Source organism: Pimephales promelas, chromosome 4 (assembly GCF_988280905.1).
Source record: "Pimephales promelas chromosome 4, fPimPro1.hap1.1, whole genome shotgun sequence".
Classification (NCBI taxonomy): Eukaryota; Metazoa; Chordata; class Actinopteri; order Cypriniformes; family Leuciscidae; genus Pimephales; species Pimephales promelas.
Genome location: NC_142772.1, coordinates 6,866,643 through 6,892,941, shown reverse-complemented (window position 1 = coordinate 6,892,941; position 26,299 = coordinate 6,866,643). Strand labels below are relative to the sequence as shown.

Here is a 26,299-nt window from a genome sequence, read left to right as displayed (position 1 = left end):
AGATGGGTCTAAACCAACAAAACGAGGTGCGGTATGCGGTGATGACACTTTCATGTAACATGTAAGGGAGGGGCTGCCAATAAAGCACCTAAAAGCTGTCGCAAAGAACCGGCACAAGTAATGATTAGGAATAAGTTAAATATAGCAAGGAGACATTTACATTTTTTATTAATAAACAAGTGTTTTCTGTGTCATTGTCGGCTGCTAAAGATACAGTTGACGATACTGACTCGCGATCTTTGATTGATCAGATTGCACATTTCAGACGGATTAGACATAAGCAGAGAGCAGTGTGTTTTCTTTCGTTTTAAATGAAATCCGTTGTTTATTAAATCAAGTCAGTCAGTAGACTAGAGAAGAACTGTTAAAAGGACAAGATAACGCAGCAGACATTCAAATGTATATTTCATTATTACGAATATAGGACTGACCTGATGGAAAATGCTTACTCGATCTCTCACTATACTCTAACGGTACTCTATAAGCTTCAGAACATATGTTTACGTTGCTAAGAGTGGTTGCTAGGAGTGTTGTGGAGGGATACCTAGAACCGTTGAGTGAGGCGGTTATAGTGTTTTATCATGAATTAAAAATAGCTATTGACCAATCAGGACTGGAACTAACCGTTTTGATAAATGCATATTAATTTCCCCAGTATAGCACCTTTAATGCATGTTTTCTTTTATTTTGCTGCTTGTTTATTTAAACGTAATACTTGAAGGCGATGTGAGGGTGATAAAGCGGTGTAATATTTTAATTAGTGTAGTTGTTAAAAGCTTTAACTCTAGGTCACTAAGGGCTGTGTTAGTTTCAATGCGACCGTGGAGCTGATGCCGCATGAGACCCGAATGTCATTCTTCATACAGCCCATTTACTGTGATTTTGACAAATTGAAGCTGCGGTGTATCGCACAGTGCACGGCTGAATATCAGCACAGGCATTTTTCATGAGGAAACTCTCCAGAATTAATCATGATGGAAAACATTCTGGTAACTCACTGGGATCATTATTGCTCCCTTTCAGAGGTCTTTCTTTTGGGATGTAAATCTCTAATTAAATTCATTCAAATGGGCCATTAAAATGGAAATATGATCTGATTTGGTTATGCTAATCCTGTTTGGGTGCAAATCGTCGATCTAGATCTAGCCTTCATGTAGGGCTGGCGGTATGACGCATGTACCACGCAAAGGTAGAAATAAGTCATCTATTACAAATTCAGCTGTAGAGATTTAGCTTTGATATCTTAAATGACATTGGAACATTTAAAAACATCATATGCAGCTGCTTTAAAATCTAGATAGTGCATATCAAGCAGTTGTAAGCAAAGTCTGTCAGTGCAGTTATTCTTTCAGGATTTTACCCGTTTCATACGGACAATTCACACACAATACAAGCGTTTCATTGCATTTGCATTTGACCTCAATTTGAGTGCCTTTGATTTAGCTTCCACCCAGGACCTGAGATCTCTAAGGCTTTCTTCACACATACAATCTCTGTGTGATCGGCTTGAATTCTGATTTGTTTTTCAGATGCATTCTTTATCTGTCTTTTTGCAAGTGAAGAGATCCAATCTATTGAATTTACACGGTTACTATAGTAATGACTTAAACGTCAGCATGGCACCAAAAGACGAACGAGAGTAGCTGTCACCATGGAAGGAAAGAGGAGATGACAAAACGTAACATTTTGTCTCTGCTGATATTCTTGACATCTTGTCACAGTGCTGAGCTACGGTGCATAAAACCCTGCCATGGCACCAGCTAATCCTGATTAATAATCTCATGATTTCTTTCAGTTCCTTTTTAAATAGAATAATTTAAAAGGAAATAAAAAAATAATAATAAGTATGTGGGTAATCTCTGCAAGCTTATGCATTTGTGTGGATGACACTAATAATAGCAGAACATAGCCTGTTTTTATTTTACCTATAAAATCAGTTGTTTTTAAGAGACCCTAATAAGATTTAATAAGTCCAACTTCACGTATGTACGGTATTGCTGCTAAAAATCGCTTATCAAACATGGTTGTTGATTGGATTTGAAAGAGTGTGTGTAGTACAGTGCAAAAGTCTTATGCACATTAGTACGTTAATTAGTCTGACAGTATATATATACTGTATATATATACCATTTAAACAAATCTGTTTTCTGTTTTAATATATTTTGTCATTTAATATTACATGTAATTTATTCCTGTAACCAGTCTTCAATGTCACATGATCATAAAGTTTAGTTTAGAGCTTTATTAATCCCTGTGGGGTGATTAGTTTGAGCTTACATGGTGCCTCACATAAAACACTTACCACATACATTTAAATACATAAAAAATAATAATAATAATTTAAAAAAAGCCACCTTTAATACATAGCCGTATTGCTTCAGGCACGGAAGTAAATTTATAACAAGTTGTAGAACATTTAATTGCCCATAGACGTCGTCCCAGTGACATCCACTCAAAGTCCAAATGCAGCGGTTGTGTACTATCTGCTATTATTTTATGACCCATCCTCAGCAACTGCTGTTCGTAATAAGATGTAAGGCTTCGTAATGGGATACCCATAATTTTCGAGCACATGTTAACAATACCATGCAACCGATTTTTGTTCTTTACAGACAATGATAAAAAAACAAAAAATAAAAGAAAAAGACAGGATACTTTCAACAAATGAATTATAAAATGACTTAAAGGGGTCATATGTACTTTTTCAAGTTGTCTGTACTGAAATGTGTGTTGGCAGTGCCTGCCCTGTACACAACCATCATTTAATGATAAAAATCTATCTAGTGTTTTTGTTTCAATCTCCTTATATGTTTTCCCCTGTCTCAAATCCAGCCGTCCGACCTCGTGAGGTCACGATTGTTGATTGACAGCAGCGTTTCAACACAGACCCGCCCTGAGCGAGCTGTCATCATAGTCCGACATTGTTGATAGCGATTTTGGTGTTCTGTTCTTGGGTGTAATAACGAACACAGCAGTCATTTTGATGTTCCTCAATCCGAACCGTTGAAGACGCAGTGGCTGAGTTTTGTTTTCGAAGGGAATATTCCCCACGAGCAACGTCAATGCTTTCATATTTGCGCAATTCGCGAATGTTCTCATCAGACTGCTTTATGAACGAGGATCAGTATAGCTGGCTTTGCTAAGAAGCTGCTCCTGAAAAAAAGAATCTGTATCTATTTGTGTCCCTGTTGCACCTCCAGAAGAAGTGAGTGCAAGGTTTTATTAACCTTTATATATTAATCTTTGCAAATCGCTTGCACTCTTCACAATGAATGAGGCTAAGGCCGTGTGTCCACCAAAGCGTTTTTAGCCAGCTTAAAACGTTAGACGCTCTGCTGAAGACCCCGTGCTTTGGGTGCTTGCGATCATTCTGGCAGCACAGCGTTTTTCCATTGAGAAATTTTGTTGCTATGATACAGAATATCCGCAGCACAGTTTACTTGTAACTGATTTCGCAGATAATTTGTTTCACACTAAAAATTTATTTTTCATCCATTTTGTTCGGTTAGCTCTGTTGGTTGATGTCGTTGTACAGAAAGAATGTTGTGACAGTTGGTCAGTGTTGTTTAGTCCCGCCCCTCCTCCACTGTGATTGGACGGTTGGGTAAGAAGCGACAGTGTTGAGCGCTGCGTTTTATCCAAAGTTGAACATTTTTCAACTCTCGGCGACCAGTAAAAAACGCTGGGCGCTTCAGCATGAAAAAAAAAACTCGTTACACTCATGGCGATTAAAAAACGCGGCGGTCCCACGTCTAACGTATGCCAGGCGTGTGGAAAAAAACGCTTTGGTGGACACACGGCCTAAGGTTTACACTGAGGGTACATTACAGCATGTTTTCTATGTAACATTACGACGTTCTCAATATAATTCATAATCCCACGTAACGTTTATAATGAACAGCGCGTTATGGTTATTGTGTTATTACAGAGAAAGCTCATTTTGTCCGCCTGTATCCAGGATCTTGTCCTTTCGGTCATGACCCAAAGCTCATGACCATAGGGACATAGATTGACCGGTAAATCGAGAGCTTCGCCTTGTGACTCAGCTCCTTCACCACAACAGACCGGTACATCGACCGCATTACTGCAGAGGCTGCACAGATCCGTCTGTCAATCTCCCGTTCCATCCTTCCCTCACTCGTAAACAAAACCCCAAGATACTTAAACTCCTCCACTTGAGGCAGGATCTCTCCACCAACCTGAAGTGGGCAAGCCACCCTTTTCCGACTGAGGACCATGGTCTCGGATTTGGAGGTCCTGATTCTCATCCCAGCCGCTTCACACTCGGCTGCAAAGTGCATGCGGTCCTGTTTTCTTACAATACTAATGAGTATTTTTAATTCAAGCGTATTACAAACTTTTCATTTAGACCCTAAAGAATCAAATTAACTTGTATGAAAATGGCATTATATGACCCCTTTAAGAATAACTCTATGGACATTAAATAATTAAGCTTTCTCAGCACGAACAATCTTTGGTGTGACTTTTTAACAATTGCATCAGAATTCTGGTCAAACTTTAACTTGTTATCAAACGTTCCCAGGTGCTTATATTGCTCCACTTCCTCCACATGTGTGCCATTAATGTGCTAATGTTCTCCTACTAAAATTAATTACCTTCTCTTTAGATTTTGAGACATTCAGATCTAGGTTCATACTATTACACCAAGAAATGAAATTGTACAAAACAGAACCATATTACTGATCTGAATGTGAAAGCAAGGAAAGCAACACAGTATCATCCGCATATTTAATCAAATACTTGTTATCTTGTAAACTCTGATAGTGATTTGTGTATAATATAAACAAGATAGGAGAGAGCACACATCCTTGAGGGGTACCTGGGATAACACCTCGTTAATCCTAACCCTCTGTTGCCTGTTTGTTAAAAAATTCATGATCCATAGAACTAAACCATGATCAAAATTAAAGTGACTGATAAGTCTTTGCCCTAACGTAACAGTTTGCGCTCATTTTCCAGATGACGACAAAGAGTATTTAGCAAAAACACCTCTCGGTGTTGAAGAACACGTTCTTTAAATCAGAACATGTGTTCAAGAACATATCGCAATCGGTACAATCAAAAGAACCCTTCAAAACATAAGTATTAAAGGGTTACCATTCTTTCACATTTCGTACTTCACTTGCTTTACAATGGGGATGTATTCAAGAGGAAGTAAAGACAGTCACCTGTATGCTTCCGGGATCGGACCATAACATCTATCCCAGGGTTTGATCAGAGCGAGAAGCGCATGTAACATTGATGGTATCCTTTTAGATGCTTATATAGAAGAAACAAAAAAAATGTCTTCTTATCAATGTTTAAAATAGTTTAATATTTTTGAGCATTTATTTGAAATAGAAATCTTTTGCAACATTATAAATGTCTTTATTCTCTATGCTTTCTGAATTAATTTCTTTTAACTGACCCCAAACTTGTGAACTTTATGACTGATCATTTACAAAAAGATTAGAAACAGACATTAAGAGGATAAATTTGGTTAGTTTTGATATCATTTGGAAGCCTGAAAGGCATATTCTGTGCAAAAACCCACTCGTTCGTTTACTTATTCACCGTTTAATACATCGTGGATTTCACATGTAAGCGTAAATTAGTGATTTCAGGCACAGCGGTAACACTACTGTTTTTTGTAGGCCATTAAATACATGGTACATCCCAAATTTAATTTTATATTATTATTATTATTATTATTTGAATCTGATCTAACCTGACACTTATTTTATAGATTTTTATTAAACAATTAACTGGATTTGGAACCTTATTTTCTTTCCCTCATCCTTTCTTTCATCCATTTCATTCCACTACATTGCTCAATGTTAAGACGTGTCAGTGGGCAGGTTTCTCGCATTGGCCTTCCACACCAATTGATTGATGTAGCTCACTAAACTGGTGAAACAGTGATGTGTCTGCAAAACCCGACACTCATTTTTATTGGATGAGCAAGTTTCCGTGCATGAAATCTCCGGTTCTCTTAACGCCCTAATGAGTTCAAGGAAGGCTCTGCTCTTGAGGTGTGTTCTTCTGGTCTGAAACTTGCATTAACCTGTGTGAGGAAACAAGAGAGTACAACTGTCCTCAAGAATACAGAGAGCTTTTGTCTGCAACAAGGTTCTTCAACTGATGCAAGAGCCTCTTGTTTTTCCCCTCCAACAGCGTGTGTTTAACTCAGAAGAGAGCAAAGTGCTGGGGCCAGTTTCACAAAGATAAACTTTGACTACGGCTTAGATATAGTATATAGTCAGGTTTCAAATCTAAATCAGACCATTGCACAAAGCATTTAAGACTATCTTAAGTAGGACTCCACTGCAATGCATTCTGGGTAAAATAAAACACTTTTCAAAACAAAAAACATGGCAGATGGAGTAAGCGCATTCAACCACTCAGTGCAATTTAACCCTAGTGGAAAACTACGGAGCCCCCCTAGTCCCACTTTGTCAACAACAAAAAAATGAATTGATACTATCTTGTGGCCTCAAGATACTAACTCGTGGCCTCAAGATACTAACTCGTGGCCTCAAGATACTAACTCGTGGCCTCAAGATAGTAACTTGTGGCCACGAAATAGCATCTTGAGGCCACGAGTTACTATCTTGAGGCCACGAGTTATTATCTTGAGGCCACGAGTTAGTATCTTGAGGCCACGAGTTAATATCTTGAGGCCACGAGTTACTATCTTGAGGCCACGAGTTAGTATCTTGAGGCCACGAGTTACTATCTTGAGGCCACGAGTTAGTATCTTGAGGCCACAAGTTACTATCTTGAGGCCACGAGTTAATATCTTGAGGCCACGGGTTATTATCTTGAGGCCACGAGTTAGTATCTTGAGGCCACGAGTTAGTATCTTGAGGTCACGAGTTACTATCTTGAGGCCACGAGTTAGTATCTTGAGGCCACGAGTTAGTATCTTGAGGTCACAAGTTACTATCTTGAGGCCACGAGTTAGTATCTTGAGGCCACGAGTTACTATCTTGAGGCCACGAGTTACTATCTTGAGGCCACGAGTTCGTTACTATCTTGAGGCCACGAGTTACTATCTTGAGGCCACGAGTTACTATCTTGAGGCCACGGGTTAGTATCTTGAGGCCACGAGTTACTATCTTGAGGTCACGAGTTACTATCTTGAGGCCACGAGTTACTATCTTGAGGCCACGAGTTAGTATCTTGAGGCCACAGGTTATTATCTTGAGGCCACGAGTTAGTATCTTGAGGTCACGAGTTACTATCTTGAGGCCACGAGTTACTATCTTGAGGCAACGAGTTACTATCTTGAGGCCACAAGTTACTATCTTGAGGCCACGAGTTACTATCTTGAGGCCACGAGTTATTATCTTGAGGCCACGAGTTAGTATCTTGAGGCCACAAGTTACTATCTTGAGGCCACGAGTTAGTATCTTGAGGCCACGAGTTACTATCTTGAGGCCACGAGTTAATATCTTGAGGCCACGAGTTACTATCTTGAGGCCACGAGTTAGTATCTTGAGGCCACGAGTTACTATCTTGAGGCCACGAGTTAGTATCTTGAGGCCACGAGTTACTATCTTGAGGCCACGAGTTAATATCTTGAGGCCACGAGTTACTATCTTGAGGCCACGAGTTAGTATCTTGAGGCCACAAGTTACTATCTTGAGGCCACGAGTTAATATCTTGAGGCCACGGGTTATTATCTTGAGGCCACGAGTTAGTATCTTGAGGCCACGAGTTAGTATCTTGAGGTCACGAGTTACTATCTTGAGGCCACGAGTTAGTATCTTGAGGCCACGAGTTAGTATCTTGAGGTCACGCGTTACTATCTTGAGGCCACGAGTTAGTATCTTGAGGCCACGAGTTACTATCTTGAGGCCACGAGTTACTATCTTGAGGCCACGAGTTCGTTACTATCTTGAGGCCACGAGTTACTATCTTGAGGCCACGAGTTACTATCTTGAGGCCACGGGTTAGTATCTTGAGGCCACGAGTTACTATCTTGAGGCCACGAGTTACTATCTTGAGGCCACGAGTTACTATCTTGAGGCCACGAGTTACTATCTTGAGGCCACGGGTTAGTATCTTGAGGCCACGAGTTAGTATCTTGAGGTCACGAGTTAGTATCTTGAGGCCACGAGTTACTATCTTGAGGCCACAGGTTATTATCTTGAGGCCACGAGTTAGTATCTTGAGGTCACGAGTTACTATCTTGAGGCCACGGGTTATTATCTTGAGGCCACGAGTTAGTATCTTGAGGCAACGAGTTACTATCTTGAGGCCACGAGTTACTATCTTGAGGCCACGAGTTACTATCTTGAGGCCACGAGTTATTATCTTGAGGCCACGAGTTACTATCTTGAGGCCACAAGTTACTATCTTGAGGCCACAAGATAGTTATAATTATTTATTTATTTATTTATTTATTTTTTTGCCAAAGTGGGACTAGGGGGGCTCCATAGAAAACGTGTTTTAAAACATTTTACTTCGAAAATTTAGCAGAGAATGTAGTACTCTGCAAGAAGAAATGTTTAATTTGGAAAGGTCCATTTTCCCTTTTCTTTTGGCTGTTTTTAATGTACAATGTAACTGATTGTTACTGCTGGTTGCCAAGGTAACAGATGCTTAGACCTAAGTTAGTCTATTTTTTTTTTTCTTGGTCTAAATTAAGTCAGTCTTTATTGTTGTGAAACAGTCTAACTTGCATTGGACTAGTCTAGGAGCAAATCTTAGACTTGTCTAACACTATAGGTCGGTCTAAAACAGCTTTGTGAAACCGACCCCTCCTTTCCACTATTATAAGTCTTCTACTTCTGTGTTTGTGTGCCTGTTCATCTCTCTTTGTTGCTGAGAAGTAACTGTCTCTCCTTACATGATAACGCAATGCTTTACTTTCAGATTAGTTTAGGTTTATCGATGGCCATGTATTGTCAGTCACATGTGTTGTCTGACAGCTGTCGATACATCTCGTTATCTGATTAATTACTTATGTGTGTAGAATGGGTGAATCTTTCAACATCCACCCTGCTTCCTTTAGCTTTCTTCACACCGTGACACACTGCCAAGGGAGCAGATTAGATAGATTAAATGTGAATGTGTGAGGCATGTAAGAGTCACTGATGTGAAAACTCTATGAAACAGGTCTCCAGATGATGCACTTTTTCATTCGGTTATGCAGTTCTAACAATATTTTGGAGGGAATTCATGAAGGAGTGTTGTTTATGTGCACACATTAACTATTTTAACACCCAATGCACTTAAGAAATGTGAATTAATTAGGTAATGGCACAAGCATGCCAAAAAATCTGTGCTGAATGCAATTCACTCATCACAGATTCAGAAGCAGGTACAGTACACTTCAGTAGCATTCACTATATAGAAAGTGTGGCCATCTGTGCAATGAGCCTGAATGCATTATTCAGCGCTGTGAATTATTCAGTTTTATATATGCTTTTGTGCATCACTTCAGATCATTGGATGAATAACTGCTGCTATAGCTCTATAGAAAATGCACACCAACTCCTCCCTTTAAATATATATGTTGGGTATATATATATATATGTATATGAAGAGTTCAGATGCAAAAGCCTCTAAATGCCATTTGAAATTTTCTTCTAGAATGATCATTTTTATCAAGCTTGTATATTTAAGTTCAGTGATTTCACTTAAATGGCGATGATAATTACCTATTAATTGTTATTTAATTGAAATTACTGAACTTAAAATATACAAGTTTGATGAAAATCATCATTAAAGAAGAAAATTTCAAATGGCATTTAGAGGCTTTTGCATCTGAACTCTTCATATATATATATATATATATATATATATGTACATTGATGGAGGGATGGATGGAGTAAAAGATGAAAAGCCACACTGATATGCATATGAATGCACATATATTCTGATGTTAAATTCTTATCTAACTCACAATAACCTCTCCCTCATCTCCTCAGAACGGCCAGAGACAGCGATGACGATGATGATGATGACCGCAAAGTGAGCCGTGGTTGTACGCTTCAGTACCAGAGGGCCCAGGTTAAGGTTCTGACCCAGTTCCACACTACTTCTACTGAAGGCACAAACCAGATGATCACTATGCTGGGTCCTGACTGGCAAGTGGATGTGACTGAGCTGGTGCAAGACTCTCTGAAGGTGGTGGACGCCAGGGTGGCTGAGCTGGTGGACAGGACGGTGCTTGTGGCCAATGAGCTTGGATCATCCACTCTGAAGGTAGAATACAAATAAGAATGGACCTTATAAATTTAGGATTGATGGAATAATGGGGGGAGAGGTCAATGGATACAATGCAGCAATTTAATTTAGCAGTATTACATTCTCTTTATGCAACATTATTGGACACTGGTGCTTACTCATTATTTTTACGATGCAAAGTGTTAAGGGACAATTGTTCAATCCCCTTCAAAACTTTACTTTCACTCTCTTCACTCATGTTATGTTTTAGACACTTGTGTGGTGGTCTAATTTATTTTATTTTAGCTAGTGTAATAAAATCAAAGCAAAGTATAAATAAAATAAAATAGGCCACCCTGCCAGTGTTGTAACATGTCAAAACATAACATCAGGGAAGAAAGTAAAGTTTGTACTTGGAATTTTGAGAACTTCCTCGTTTTCTCATCTGTTCTCTTTTCTTTTCTTACAACAATTGTTCATAGTTAGCCTGATAATTAAGTGTTTTAAACAGAGAGATTGCTAAGAATATAAATGTAGTTTACTGATAAAATCAATAGGAGTCCTTAATAAATATTTCAAATTCTCATATTTAATTTATCTAAGTTAGCTCTGCCGCTGTCTTTGTCTTTTAATGCCCCGTTAGGAAGCTATTCATATGCATATTTAGTCCCAGTAGGCTATTCAGAAACTGGGATGTTTGGGAAGAGTATTATCAGTGCTTTATAAAAACTTCAATAGTGTTAAATTGGGGGAATCATTCTTGAAAGTGAAGTTTTCTCTCCATTGAATCAGCACACAATCAGTTCATTGTGTCCAAACAGAGAGATTTGATTGTTCATGACAGCTTCATCACACCTCTCCACAGTGCTTTCTGTTGTTTGGCTTTAAAAAAAAAAGAAAATTTGAGCATGAAAGAAAAAAATTGCTAATTTAACTAGGGAAAACAGCAAGGCCATTAATAATTAATGTCCAATGCAAATTTTCCAAATGTTTTTGCTGAATGCAAGCTGAAAATAAACGAGTCTTCACCCTTCCGAAAACCAAAGAAAAAGAAACAAGGGAAAGGTATGAATAATGTTGTTTATTAGTCGACCACACCATGGTTTTTTAGCTCATTTGGTGGGTCTTTGATCTTTCTCTGCCTGAGCGCTCATCCTCCACCCGTCACTTTGGCCCGAACACAAAGACGCTCCGAACGTCTCCCGTGACACATTGTTTTGATAGTCTTATGAACGGCAGAAGGTATTGCTGACCCCTTCTCAGCGTCGACTGAGCCGTAATGGTCCTGGGAATCAATCTACAGTAGCATTAAGTGTACAATACTTACCCTCTGAGCCTAATTCTTTGTATTTCCTATGACTTAATTGGCTCGCCAGGTCTACCAAGTACAGTAATTAGGTTTTGGGGGAATAGGCAGTCCCTTTTTAGCTTTTGAGCACACTCTATTCATGCATGCAAAGCTCTGGTTGTAATGCAAACATCAAAAGAAGGTATATCAGCAAGTATAATAAAACTAATTGCAACCGCCTGGATGCCAAACAAACTAGTCATTCTGGCAAGAATTTGTTTTTAGTTCCCCTTTTGCTATCTGCCATTCCTTTTCTCTCCTTCAAATACGTTTTGGCTTTGAAGCTCGCCTTGAACTCGGGAAATAAAAAATGCAGGAACAAAACAGTTTAGTTCAATTATACATTCATCTGCCTCAAGACCACCCCCACCTACCAAGATCTCTTTTCCAACCAAAGGAAGGGAGGATTTTATAGGACTAGATGGTCAATGGACATACTGTATGGGTCGCAAGTCTAGGCTGGATCTGGAAAAGCCTGGGTTAAGCTTCGGCACGCCAAGACAGCATCATGTTCTTCAGCGAGAGATGAGGCTTAAAAATGGATTTCTATGCCAAAAGATGGTTGAGCATTGCCACTTCACCGACGACATAATCAGCAACATGGCTAGTTCATAAACCTACATAAGCGTTGAGGGCTTTTAGCTGGAGATAGGTAATTTTGAAGAGGGAAGTAATAGCAGCTTGGAAATGAAAATATTTGCTGTAGAGGTTGGAGATTTTTGAACACCATTACCAGACATTATGGACTTTATTGAGCTAAATTATCAAGAGCAAAATTTGCTTTGCTCCCTCGTGTGTGGATAAGTGTAACCAGCTCTGGCTTAGCAGTGATTAGGATAATAATAAGACGGTTATATTATTGTTCTTTATTCAGTAATTGAAAAGATAAGACAAAGAGCTCACTTTGCAAATGGCATTTTGACATTTGCACATGGTGTGAAAGGATCTGTCAACATCTTCAAGTGTTCCTCACTAGTCATAATTCTGTTTGTCATTGAGAGACTGAAGTGTAGGCCGCTGGCAACGATTCAGTTCCTTTTAAAATTCATCCAATCTCCCTCTTATTGTGTCTTTCTCGAGGCAAAAAACGCTCCATGTAGGCTGCCTTGTTCTTGTCTTTCAAAATGTGAGTTTAAGTTAATCTTTCTGAATTATGAAAAGAGAAAAATTATCCCTATATTGAGGCTCTTGTTATCTAACGCTCTTGGGATTTTCAGGGTCTCATGGTTCAGCAAAGACACCCAGGAAATAAAATGAGATTCTCTGACCCTCCTAGTTGTTCCGCCCCACTTGACTTTTCACACGGTAAGTCCCTGGTGACCTTTAACGCTGGTAGGAGGTGAAGAAACGGTGACATAATGGGTTTGAAGTGTCAGGATTTATGTAGAGGCTGAGTCCTCTGGAGAAGAGAAGCGTTTTCCCATTCTTCCTTCACTCGGTGGGCTGCATCTTGAATATGTGGGATTACTCACTAAATGTTTCTGCTTGACAGGCATTGTAATTTCACTCCTCCCCATTCTTTCTTTCATTTAGACTGTCTTTACTCCTCCATTGTCTTTCGGTGTGTGAAAGCTCATCTTGTTTTGTCGATTCCAGGTCGAATCCCCACTGGCAGTGGAGGCGGTACTGGGTGAAACGCAGTTCTTTGTGGTAGACGAGAAAGTGTCCATTGCGGAGCTTCGTGTTCATGCCATCTCGGGACTGGCACTTAATCTTCAACCAAGCCCTGGCAACAGCCATACCATGGTTGCCAAGGCAACTGGCCTGCAGACACTCTCCACTCTTAAGCAGGTATAGTTGATCCCCTCATCGTTTTTCGGACCTTCTAGAATAAATGACATTTCATCTGGCTGTCTTGACAGTATATTGTTTCATTTTATACAAAATACTGATTTTTTTTTGAATGTGCAGTATATTTGATTTGTTACTGGTCCATGGCAAGGTATCATTAACTAAAATCAAACTAAAAATCAACTGAAATTGAATAAAATATACAAATCTTAGGCTTATGAAAAAGCTGTGTTGAAAACCCTGTTACAGCTTTGGTGTTCCCTGTCAAAAATGACCGACCTTTTAAAAATTGCCTCATCACTCATTATGCTATATTATCTCCAAATATTGGATTCAATCTTTTGGTCAACTTGTTTTCTTTCAATAAAGACAGGATTTGCATTTCTTTTTGTAACTGATTGATGGTAGGCCTCATTACAGCTTATTCACCTCAGGTTTTGGAGTGAAAAAAGCATTATTTGTGAATAATTTTATCATTATTCAACAAAAATATTTACACTGTTTATCACACTATTGTGCTTTAATGTTTAACCAGGAAGTTATTTTCAAAATGCTTTTATTTTGTAAAAAAAGGGAACGAAGTCATATTTGTTGTGTTCCTGGCCTATATAAAAAAAAAAGTTTATACATCCATCGTTATGCTATATTATTACCAAATATTGGATTCAATTTTTTGTCCACTTGTTTTCTTTCAATTAGGACACGTTTTGTATTTATTTAGGAAAATCCTCTCCTGGTGAAAAGGAACTGAATACAACATAAGGGTTAAGCTAGTGTTGCCAAAGCTAAATTTCTCATTGTCTAAAATTAAGAAATAAAATGTATAAATACTGATTAAAAAAAACAACAAATAAAAAGGACAAAACGCACAACAAAATTGCTAACACAAAACACAATTCACAAAATCTAATTCTAAATATTACACAAAAAAAACTATAATATCATATCAATCATACTAAAATAACGGTAACACTTTACAATAAGGTTCATTAGTTAACTACATTAGTTAACATGTACAATATGTTAACAATACTTCTTCAGCATTTATTAATCTTAGTTAATATTAATTCCAACATTTACTAATACGTTATTAAAATCAAAGGTTGTATTAGTTAACATTAGTTAATGGACTGTGAACTAACATGAATGCACCATGAACAGCTGTATTTGTATTAACTAACATTAACAAAGATTAATAAACACTGTAACTAATGCATTGCTCATCGTTAGTTCATGTTAGTTAATGCATTTACTAATGTTAACTAATGAACCTTATTGTAACGTGTTACCAAAATAACACTGTACCAAGCTCTAATCAACTTGTTCAAGGGTCTACAAACTCATTCTGGCCTCCATTCTTAGCTAGTCAACGCATAAACCATCTTATGAGTAGACTAAACCAACTACAGACCATTTAAAACCATCCGAAGTGCATATTTTAGTTGAATTGTCACAGTATCATCTACTGTATATGAATTTGCGTGAAATGTAACAGGTCTTATAATTGACATTCTTAGGCCCTGAATGAAGTCTCAAATCATATATTGTGTAACTGAAAAATTGTAGTTAATTTATACAAACTTAATTGTCTAAATATGACAGTATAATTTGTCATCATATACCCCTCTGCAGCTGAGTCCATGGAAAAGCTCTAACCTTTGGCCTCCCGCAACTAATTAAGCCAGTGACATTTATGTGAAATTCCTCCTTGTTGCTCAGGATTATTCTGCTCCTCAAGAGTTAACACTGGCTGGACTTAGCATCATATTGATGAATTCAGTCTCCATGAAGGTTATACACCATTGGCAAATTAGCCTCAGCCCAACCCTCACTACTTCAATAAAGGCTAGTTTGGCATTCAGACATATTCAAATCTCTTTTAATATCAGCACACCAAATGAGAAAGCATCTCGCTTATTAAGGAGCCACCGCCACCTCCGTTCTCTGGCGTTCTCGAGTGTTATCAGGGGAGCTCCATGCGTTTGCTGTATAATCTTTCTCAAAGCATTAATTGGAGCGCATTCACTCGTATTTTCGTGTGAAGACCTCGGATTCTGCCGGGCTAATTTATACAATGTCTTGGGCAGGTCACGGAGCCCTGTCGCGAGAGCTCGGGGCCTTTTTTTCCTGCTCTGTACTTAGCCTGTGACCGACATCTGACGAGGGTGGGTGGCTGCTTTCTGTTCACGCATTAAAATCCAGCGGTTCTCCCCCGCTCTGTGCTTCGCCACCTTTGGTTTTAATTAGCGTAATGTATCAGCCTAAGTGCTTGTGGAGACTGTGCAATAAACATCACTGATGACCCTCCTCCTCCTCCACTTCTACCAGTCCATCATTTCAATCCCTCAGTGCACTTGCCTACTTTACCTCTGCAGTCACAAAATTACAGCAGTTTTGCAATCGTTTCTGCCCTCAGTTTTTTATTGATTGGTTTTCTGGTAACACTTTACAATGAGGTTCTATTTGTTGGGATTAGTCAATGCATTAGGCATCATGAACATTGGACAATAGTTCTTTACAGCTTATATTAGTCTTTGTTCAAATGCATTAATATAATCTAATAATTTATTAAAAGATAATTGAAGAGTTCAGATGCAAAAGCCTCTAAGTGGCGTGCCATTTGAAATTTTCTTCTAGAATGATAATTTTTATCAAGCTTGTATATTTAAGTTCAGTGATTTCACTTAAATGGCAATGATAATTACCTATTAATTGTTATTTAAGTGAAATTACTGAACTTAAATATACAAGTTTGTTAAAAATCATCATTAAATAAGAAAATTTCAAATGGCATTTAGAGGCTTTTGCATCTGAACTCTTCAATTATAATTTCTATATATGCATTAGAGCCAGACCGATATATCGGCCGGCCGATATTAGGCATTTTCCAAAATATCGGTATCGGCAGTTATAATGGCCGATAAATGAATGTTTCAAAAATAAAATAAAAATGGATGAAACACGCTTCAATCATCTCTCCTTGGCCTGTTATATTGAAAATGTATGTTTTACAATTTGCAGTATGATGTTATCTATTGCTAAATTATGGCTCATCATAGACTAGCTAACCACAAAGCTAGCTAATGCCACTATCATCAGTGGAAGACCGCTAACGTTAACATTTAATGAGCTTGGAAACCACAATGAACTTTTTCTGCCTAAATAAAGTAATGATTACTGTATTTATGACTAGCATATCTCTAGTTACAATCCCTGCATTGTAAAATGAAGTTATACTTGCGAGGAGTGAACATTTAGACATAGAGAAAATGTATCAATTGTATCTTGTGCAGAAAAGTTAGCTTTTCTTTTACACGTGTGTGAAATCCAACAACATTTAATAAAAAATAAAAAAATTAAAAAAATTAAAACTTTTTAAAATTAAAAAATTTACATTTTAAAATTTAAATTTTAAAACCCAAAAATATTTGTATCGGTATCGGCCTTCAAAATCCTTTATCGGTCGGGCTCTAATATGCATTAAGTTTTAGGTTTAGAATAAATTACCATTTGTATGAACTAACAGTGAACAAAAGTGAATTTATAACTTGGAGTTAATTAATACAAATATTTTTATGCTGGTTCTTCATTTTCGTTGACAATACATTAACTATTATTAATTTCTACATACTTGAAATGTCATAACTTATCATTAGCCCTATTCGGACAATATACAGTATGTTACTCATGTGGACGTCTGTAAAAACTTGCATGGCACCTCAGTGATAAAACTTGCGTATTTTGATGGCGATTTATTCATGGTTGCCACGTTTTTGGTTTTGTTTCATTTTCATGTTCTTGATTCATGTCTGTCACGTCGTTCTCTGTTATAGTCTTGCGATCCTCTAATGTGTTCCCTTGTCTTATGTGTCATGTTCTGATTGGTTCATTGTTTCATTGTTCACAGGTGTCCCTTGTCTTGTCATTAGTCTTGTGTGTATTTATGCCCTCGTGTCTGCCGCGTGTCCTTGTCAAGTATTGTTACCTTTAACCCCTGTTGGGAAGTTTATGTGCATGTTTATGTTCTCGTTTAAGTCTTGAGTTTCATGCCATGCCATGCTTGATCTTTAAATGCATCCAAATTACGGCGATGCGCAACCGTTACCGTACCGTACTCAGCAGTGGTCCAAAGGATTGTGAATTTTTTATATATATTTTCTTGTAAACTCAGTGATGTGGATTCAGACAGCTATGAATTTACCACTCAAAGGTGTTTGTGAAAAAAGCAGTGGGTTTTTCGGCTGGGATTTTTTACGCGGGGAGTTGGAGAAAAACACTGACATTCTGAATTCAGATGTTGTGTGCAGTGTTACTGATTTTCTCTCTCTTTCTTTTACACTTTAGATGCCCCTTTCTTTTGTCTAACTGGCAGCCTTAAATAATTGATCTCGCTGTATGCAGGTGTAAGCGTTTATTCCGTTTTAAAGGTCCATGTGTCTTGGATGTAAGAACACTTTACTTTTATAGTTTGTTGTGTACAGTGAATTCAAACTAACTTTCAGCTCAAAACCTTTAGCAGTTAGAAATGTAATGATTTATCTATGTAAAAGTTACAGTGTCATGTCCAAAAAGCTGACGCTTGTAGAAGAATCAAGGACCATGTGTGATTGATGTAATTTTATTTAGTGGCTAGAGGTATCTCAAAAGGTCCACGAGGACATCATGTCATCCTCAATGTATTATTCAGATCATGCATATCAAAGACTCTCTTCATCTTGACAAGCAGTGTTGACAGAGTCTGAGCTCGAATGTCAGAACAACCTTGAAGTTAGAGACGCGACAGAAGAGATTTTTTTACAGCCTCACAACAGGCCGTTGCTGAGGCAGATAAATACTTCTCTTCCGGAATATAAAAGCAAAGCAACACTTCATTTCTGACTAAAAGCACTCTGGCAGAGTGGTTTTATTTTGTCTGCCTGCCAACAGGTGTAAGGTGTTGTGCTGTTCCTTTAGCAGAGAGCGAGAGCAGGAAAACAACTGTCAAGCTCAGCTTTGTTATGGGGTGACAAGAACACAAGCGTCGCACCAGTACTGCTTCCCCTATGTCTGATTCTAACGGCCAAAGCAGGCAAGCACCTCTGATGTTAGCTATATATAAGAAAGTTGTCTTTTATCAGAGATGTATAAAGTACTAGAAACCCGGACTTGAGTAAAAGTACAAGTGCTCTATCAAAAAAGTAACTTGAGTAGAAGTTGAAGTGCTCTTTAAGCACCACACTTACAGTAAGTAGAAGTACTAAAGTATTCAACATTTTGGTAACACTTTATAATAATTGCACGCTATTAATCATTAGTTAAGCATGAGTAAACAGTTAATTCATCATTTATAAAACATTAATAGACATTAATATGCAGTTTATAAATATAGCTATAAATGCTTTTTTCTTGATTTATACGCATATCTATAATGCGTTTAATAATTGTATTTTCATACTTTGTTAATGATCAATTAATAATTTCTAAATGAACGATAGCATTATTTACAAACCAGTTGTTTAAGAGTTGTCAGTCATTCATAAGATCACTTAGAAAGTGTAAGTAAATGTAGTAAATACAGGTAGTTATAAAGCATTTAGTAGTGGTTAGTTAACTATTTTTGTGAGCTAATCTAAAGTGAGGACTATTCATGCTTTGTAAAGCATTTATAAAGGCGATTTAAAGACTCATCAATCTTCTAAACAGTAAAATGTAACAAACGCAACGCAGTGATACAGAACATAGAAATATTTAACAGCCTTTAAAAATGCTTTACAAGGCATGAATAGTCCTCACTTTAGATGAGCTCACGAACATAGTCAACTGACCACTACTAAATGCTTTATAACTACCCAAATTAACCCTGAATTACAGCATTAATACATGTTAATACAGCATTCATTAACACACTAAGTAACCATCACTATATGTCTGAATGATAAGCTGTATGAATGTACATTTAAATAGTTTATTAATCATTTACTTACACGCTCTAAGTAATCTTACGAACCATTGACAACTCTCAAATAACTGGTTCATAAAAATGCAATTCTTCATTTAGAAATGATAAATTGATCATTAATAAAGGATGAAAATACAATTATTTAACAAATTATAGATATGCTTTTAAATCAAGAAGAAAGCATTTATAGCTCTATTTATTAACTGCTTATTAATGTCTATCAATGCTTTATGAATGATGAATTAATGGTTTACTCATACTTAACTAATTATTATTAGCGTGTAGTTATTATAAAGTGTTACCAACATTTTTTGTACTTAAGTACTCCAAGTAGTTTCTTTAAAAAATCTCTACTTAAGTACTAAAAGTAAAAGTACAAGTATTGTGTAATGTAATTATTAAAGAAAGCAGTCAAAAGTTTGAACTAGCAATCAAATAAGGCGCTTTGGCAGGATACAAATTTGCTTTGGTGGCCGCCAAAAAAATGTCATTGCTGGACAACCCCTGCATTAGTTTTCAATGTGTGTGTCAATCAATACCATTACCCTATAAAACTGGCGTGTGATTTAGGCAGCATAAAAGCCAACTTGCAACGAATGATTCGTAAATTTTTTATAATTGTAACGAGTAACTAGCAGAACATTAAAAAAAATGCTGAAGTAAAAGTATTAAATTCATCGAAAATATCTACTGAAGTAAAAGTAGAAGTATGAGAAAATAAAATACTCTAGTAGAGTACAGATACAGCATTATAGTACTTAATTACAGTACTTAAGTAGTTCTACTTCGTTACTATACATCTCTGTCTTTTATGGACCAGTAATTGTGTGGCCAAAAAGTATTTAGTCAGCCACTGATTGTGCAAGTTCTCCTACTTAGAATGATGAGAGCGGTCTGTAATTTTCATCATAGGTGCACTTCAACCATGAGAGACAAAATGAGAAAAAAAATCTTTATTTGAAATAATTTATTTGTAAATTATGGTGGAAAATAAGTATTTGGTTAATAACAAAATTTCCACTCAATACTTTGTAACATAACCTTTGTTGGAAATGACAGAGGTCAAATGTTTCCTGTAAGTCTAAGGTTTGCACACTCTGTATCTGGTATTTTGGCCCATTCCTCCATGCAGATCTCCTCTAGAGCAGTGATGTTTTGGGTCTGTCGCTAGGCAACACGGACTTTCAACTCCCTCCACAAATTTTCTATAGGGTTGAGGTCTGGAGACTGGCTAGGCCACTCCAGGACCTTGAAGTGCTTTTTACGGAGCCACTCCTCCTTTCCCCGGGCGGTGTGTTTGGGATTGTCATGCTGGAAGATCCAGCCACGTTTCATCTTCAAGGCTCTCACTGATAGAAGGAGGTTTTGGCTTAAAATCTCACGATACATGGCCCTGTTCATTCTTCCCTTAACACAGATCAGTTTTCCTTTCCCCTTTGCAGAAAAACAACCCCAAGCATGATGTTGTCACCCCCCATGCTTCACAGTAGGTATGGTGTTCTTGGGATGCAACTCTTCATTCTTCTTCCTCCAAACACGACGAGTTGAGTTTTTACCAAAAAGTTCTATTTTAGTTTCATCTGACCACATGATATTCTTCCAATCCTCTTCTGGATCATCCATATGATCTCTAGCAAACTTCAGACGGGCCTAGACATGTACTGGCTTAAGCAAGGGGACACGTCTGGCACTGCAGGATTTGAGTCCCTCTCGGTGTAGTGTGTTACTGATGGTAGCCTTTGTTACTTTGGTCCCAGATCTCTGCAGGTCATTCATCGGGTCGCTCCAAGTAGTTCTGGGGTTTTTGCTCATGGTTCTCATTATCATTTTGACCCCATGGGATGATCTTGCGTGGAGCCCCAGATCGAGGGAGATTATCAATGGTCTTCCATTTTCTTACAATTGCTCCCACAGTTGATTTTTTCACACCAAGCTGCTTGCCTATTGTAGATTCACTCTTCCCAGCCTGATGCAGGTCTACAATTTTCTTCCTGGTGTCCTTCGACAGTTCTTTGGTCTTGGCCATGGTTGAGTTTTGAGTCTGACTGCTTGAGGCTGTGGACAGGAGTCTTTTATACAGATAACGGGTTCAAACAGGCGCCATTAAAACAGGTAACGAGTGGAGGACAGAAGAGCTTCTTAAAGAAGTTGTTACAAGTCTGTGAAAGCCAGAAATCTTGCTGGTTTGTGGATCACCAAATACTTATTTTTCACCATAATTTACTAAATAAATTCCTAAAAAATTCTACAATGTGATTTCCTGGATTTTTGTTTTTCAAGTGTACCTATGATGAAAATTACAGACCTCTCTCATCATTCTAAGTAGGAAAACTTGCACAATCAGTGGCTGACTAAATACTTTTTGGCTCCACTGTACAAAATATGAATCTCCAACACTCAATCAGTGTGGGCCCCTCCTTTAGAGTGCATCACTGACAACAAAGTAAGAATTCAAAGACAGAATTTGAAGGTTAACTGTGGTTTACTGGTTGAATTTATGCTCACAATTTCTTTCGTTTTGTGTTTTGTAGGAGGCCAGTTTGTCCATCTGGGTTTACTACAGTGACAATACCGCCGCCCCCCTGAGTATGTACGACCCTAAAGACTACAACCTCAATGCCTCCACATCAGACGATAAAATGGTTTCGGTGGCTCAACAACCCCAGGGGCGGTGGCCAGTCATCGTTGCCGAGAGTGAGGGGACAGGAGAGGTAGTGCACGTGGAGATGACCATCAGCGAAACCTGCCAGAAGACTAAGCGCAAGAGCGTAATTGCTTCATCTCCCGTGTTCGTCAAAGTCCGCTTTGGACCAGATGAAGACTCTGAGGAGGAAGTGGATACAGATACTGAAATAGACACTGGAATGGCTTCCAACACAAGAAAGCCAGCCATCGATCCCAACGTAGGTGGTGCAGGGTATGAGCCATCTAATGAGCAACCCGCAAGCGTGCCCATTGATTACACCAACTTCCCTACAATAAGCAATTCCGAGGAACCGACTGAAGAAGATGAGGAGGATGACGAGTTTGTGCACAATCCCCGTAGCATGACCGACCTAGAGATCGGCATGTATGCTCTCCTCGGCGTGTTTTGTCTCGCCATCCTGGTCTTTCTTATAAACTGCATCGTGTTTGTGTTGAAGTATCGCCATAAGCGCATCCCTCCTGAAGGCCAAGCCAACATGGACCATTCCCATCACTGGGTGTTCTTGGGTAACGGGGAACCCCTGCGCACCCAGAACGACCTCTCGCCCCAGACGGTGGAGAGCCCCAGCAACACCTTGGAGGGGGTACAGACGTGTTGTCACGGGGACCACCACAGCAGTGGCAGTTCGCAGACCAGCGTACAAAGCCAAGTCCACGGCCGAGGAGACGGCAGCTCCGGCGGTTCCACCAAAGACCACGGAGAAGATGCCAACTCGCCAACCTCCAAACGCAAGCGTGTCAAGTTCACCACCTTTACCCTTCCCACAGAGGATTTACCCTACAACTCCATCCCCATTGCCAATGAAGAGGACATTCAGTGGGTTTGTCAAGACATGGGCTTTCAGAACCCAGAGGACCTGCACGACTACATGCGCAGGATAAAGGAAATAGCCTGATCGGGTTAGATGCTTTCTAAAGACGTTCCTTTCTATTTTTCTCTCTCTTATTTTTCACTCCAGAGGAGGTACCTTTCATGACGAAAACAACAAAACAAACAAAAAAACAACAACAACCAAGGCCTAATGTCCAGTTTTGTTGGGGTTTTCTGCACAGTGCTGTTTCCCTTACACATTGACACAATTAAAAATATATTCATGACGCTGCCAGGGAAGCCAAAGACAAGTCTAAGGGATTCTAGCTAAAATGGCTTTAGCGGTGTGTGTGATTGCTGCTCAGTAGAAGGGTGAGTGTACAATCTTTGTGGGAAACAGAGTTTTTTTTTTTAGTTGTGAACACTAATATCAAAATGGATCACTGAAGTACTCAATCATGTGTGGGTCACCCTACTGTGGATGGGATCTTTCTCAGAGGAATGCCTGGAGTCTTGGCACTGTGTCCATTTTTCTTCTTCTCTCTTTTTTTTTTAATCCAACAGATTCTTCTCCAACAAAGAGGCCTTTGAAGTGCAGATCTACTTTTGTCCCAGATTTGTGTTTGAGATGGATCATTTTCATGCCATTGTTGATAAACCTGACACTTAGCCACAGAAACTGTCAGGGATGTTCGTGAGAACGTGCCATGGATTCTTTTCTGTCAGTGTTGGAAAGGTGGAATGGTTTTATCCCCCCGCCCCTCTTATCTCAGTTCAACACATGCCTTGGTTGTTGAATTAGTTATTCGTCTGTCTTTGGTATTTCATACTCATTCTCAATCTGGATCCCACCTCTGCTTCTCTCACTGTCTTGGTTAAGTCAAATGCCTTATTTTTAAATGAATCTCAATAGTCACAACCTCTCTCTGTGCTGACACCACATTTGTTCATATTGGTAAGGGCCAAAGCAGGGGGCAACTCCACGGATGTCTGTATCTCAATGAAATGTGTCAGCATGGGGAAGACGAGAGCTTGTACATTGTGGAGTTGGGTATCTTCTCCAACATTCCTCTGCATGAATGGAGACTTGGAGGCACAATTAGCGCAATTTTGTTTCTTTTTTACTTTGTATATGTTTGTATTGTGAGAATTATCTAATCATGCATAAATGATAATAGAGGACATATCATGTTACCATGCATTACATGCATGTGCCAGACGCTCCCTCCTCCTATGTACATACCATGTTCAGTACACAACGACTGCTGACGCTTAACTCTTGATTACTCGGTTAGCCTGAGAAGTAAGAGAGGCAGATGCCATATAGGAAGTCGGCAGCCGGATACTTGAATTTCAGTGAGGCTCTCGTTTCTCTTTTTCTCTCTTTACTGAACTCACCGTGAATTCCCATCCAGGTGGTAATAGAGTTAAGGATAAAATGCTATGCAAACACACTGGAGGGGTTGATTATTGTGGTTAGGTAAATCTGCCCTAGATAGGCCTATTATTATAGCACCACGATTACTTTAGTTAATATACCAAGAAATATCTCAAACTAGTTCAGTAACATCTGCCACAAAATGCGGTAGCACACTAGATCAGGCCCAAAAATGTAAACATTTACTAGTTTAGTAAGGGTTAAACTGGTAACGGGTCTGGAAGCTTTTTTTTTTTTTTTTTTGTGGTGGGGCACAAAGAAGTTGTATCTGTATTGCTGCTGACCAATCACAGGTTAGTTTCAGGGTTACAGTCCCAACCCTCAGTTTTCTTCAGGATGTCTAAATTCACACACTGTATTAAATGCTTATTTCCCACTGTGCTTATTTGTAACATGCAGGATTTACCTTTGACTTGTTTTTAATAGTCTTATTAGTCATTTTCCGGTAACCGGAGGGAACACCTATATTTGCTTTTTTTGGTTTATTGTAATTTTATTATTATTACTTTTTTAAATAGATCACTCCTAATTTAATCAGAGACCCTTTGCACTCCAGATAAGAGTCACAGAGAATTTAATACTGACACCTCTCCACCTTTCTCTTATTGTTGCCCCCTTCACCCTTTAAAAAAAAAGGAATAAATAAACCCTCAATCATATGATGTGTGATGAAATGTTAATTGATGATGTAACACGTCAAGGTATTAGGTTTTGATTGACAGCTGGAGTGTTGGTCAAATGTTTAGTTTGGCCCACACTACAGATATGGAGGCTCAGAACTGAATGTAAACTTTTCAATGTACCTTGGTGATCAAAATGAACATAATTTCCAATGTATTATTAATGGGGTACACGAGACTCGATACGACTACTAGCAAGTCTCTGGTAGCAGCTCATAGACGTTTCCGTGCTCTAAAATTATTTTCTATAAAAAATGATTATGGTGTAACATCACCATCAGGACATTTTTGGTTTCATATTGGGTTTTTTTTACTTTCAACTGATGTACGTATGTAAGTATATGAATCAGCAGTTGCAATATCTGTGCTTTCATTTTTCTTTTTCAAGAGGAGCTGCTACTAGGCCTTTGCCTTGACCACATGCTGTGTTGTGGTGTAGATTTGAGCTGTACTCTATGACCCGCTGAAGCACGGTACTGTCAGCCATGTGCTGTCACACCCTTAATGTACAGAGCACTGTTACAACATCCTGTATCCTCCCTGAAAAAAAACAACTGTTGTATTTCCCTCCTTATATGTAAGTACTAAAGAAAATACAATGCATAAACTATGTGTTATGTCTTTTACTTGACAATGTGTCTGTATTTTAATGCGCTATCCAAACAATGTCTGAAATTACTTGAGATCTCTAGACAGCTGTTCATTTATGAAGACTATTGTTGTTTCTTAATAATAATCCACAGTGAAAAGAAACGGAAATGACCAAAAAAAAAAGTTCATTTTTAAGCGGTTCCTGCTATTTTATTTTATAATGGCATTAGTAATCAGCGCACAAAGCAAGTTGACGTACAGAGGAGAAGCAAGTTATTTGAATTGAAAAATTACACATTTGGAAAGTTAATTGGGTCAATTTTGACTTTTAACTTTTATTTTATTTAATGTGCACTTGTGTAATATTTACACAAGTAATATATATATATATTACACAAGTGCACATTAGATAAGAAAAGTATATACTGTATATATAAATATAAGTATATAATATATAAATATTTTCATGACTGTTTTTTTACATTTAAAAAAGTGGACTTGGTAATAATGTCAAATGTTTTACTTTAAAGAACATGAGAATAATTATGTTTTAACAGTCTTTTGGCAATCTTTTCATAATATAAAATAATTATGAAATTACATACAAGTGTGTGGGGAAAGAAAATCCATAACGTTTTGGACTAACTTGAGGGTGAGTAATATTGATGACAGAATTTCAACTGCACTAAATGTCAATTTAAACTATAATATATTTTGATTTAATTACAAATAAAATGCAATAAAATGTCCGAAACATTACATTCAATTTGCACGAGAAAAAAATATATTGTTTCTGTAATAACTAAGTGTTATTCTTTTT

General features: G+C 38.1%; 1 protein-coding gene across 2 annotated transcripts in view; it reads left to right on the top strand.

The window, feature by feature from the left end:
• The window catches only part of tmem132e (transmembrane protein 132E), a 408,394-nt gene extending 382,899 nt beyond the window's left edge, over positions 1-25,495 (top strand). For both annotated transcript variants that reach the window (XM_089129892.1, XM_089129891.1), the window contains exons 7-9: positions 9,939-10,215; positions 13,121-13,315; positions 21,785-25,495. In XM_089129892.1, coding sequence (XP_088986018.1) covers positions 9,939-10,215; positions 13,121-13,315; positions 21,785-22,855 — 1,543 coding nt within the window. In that variant the 3' untranslated portion in view covers positions 22,856-25,495. The remainder of the gene's footprint in view (positions 1-9,938; positions 10,216-13,120; positions 13,316-21,784) is intronic.
• The last annotated feature ends 804 nt before the right edge of the window (positions 25,496-26,299 follow it).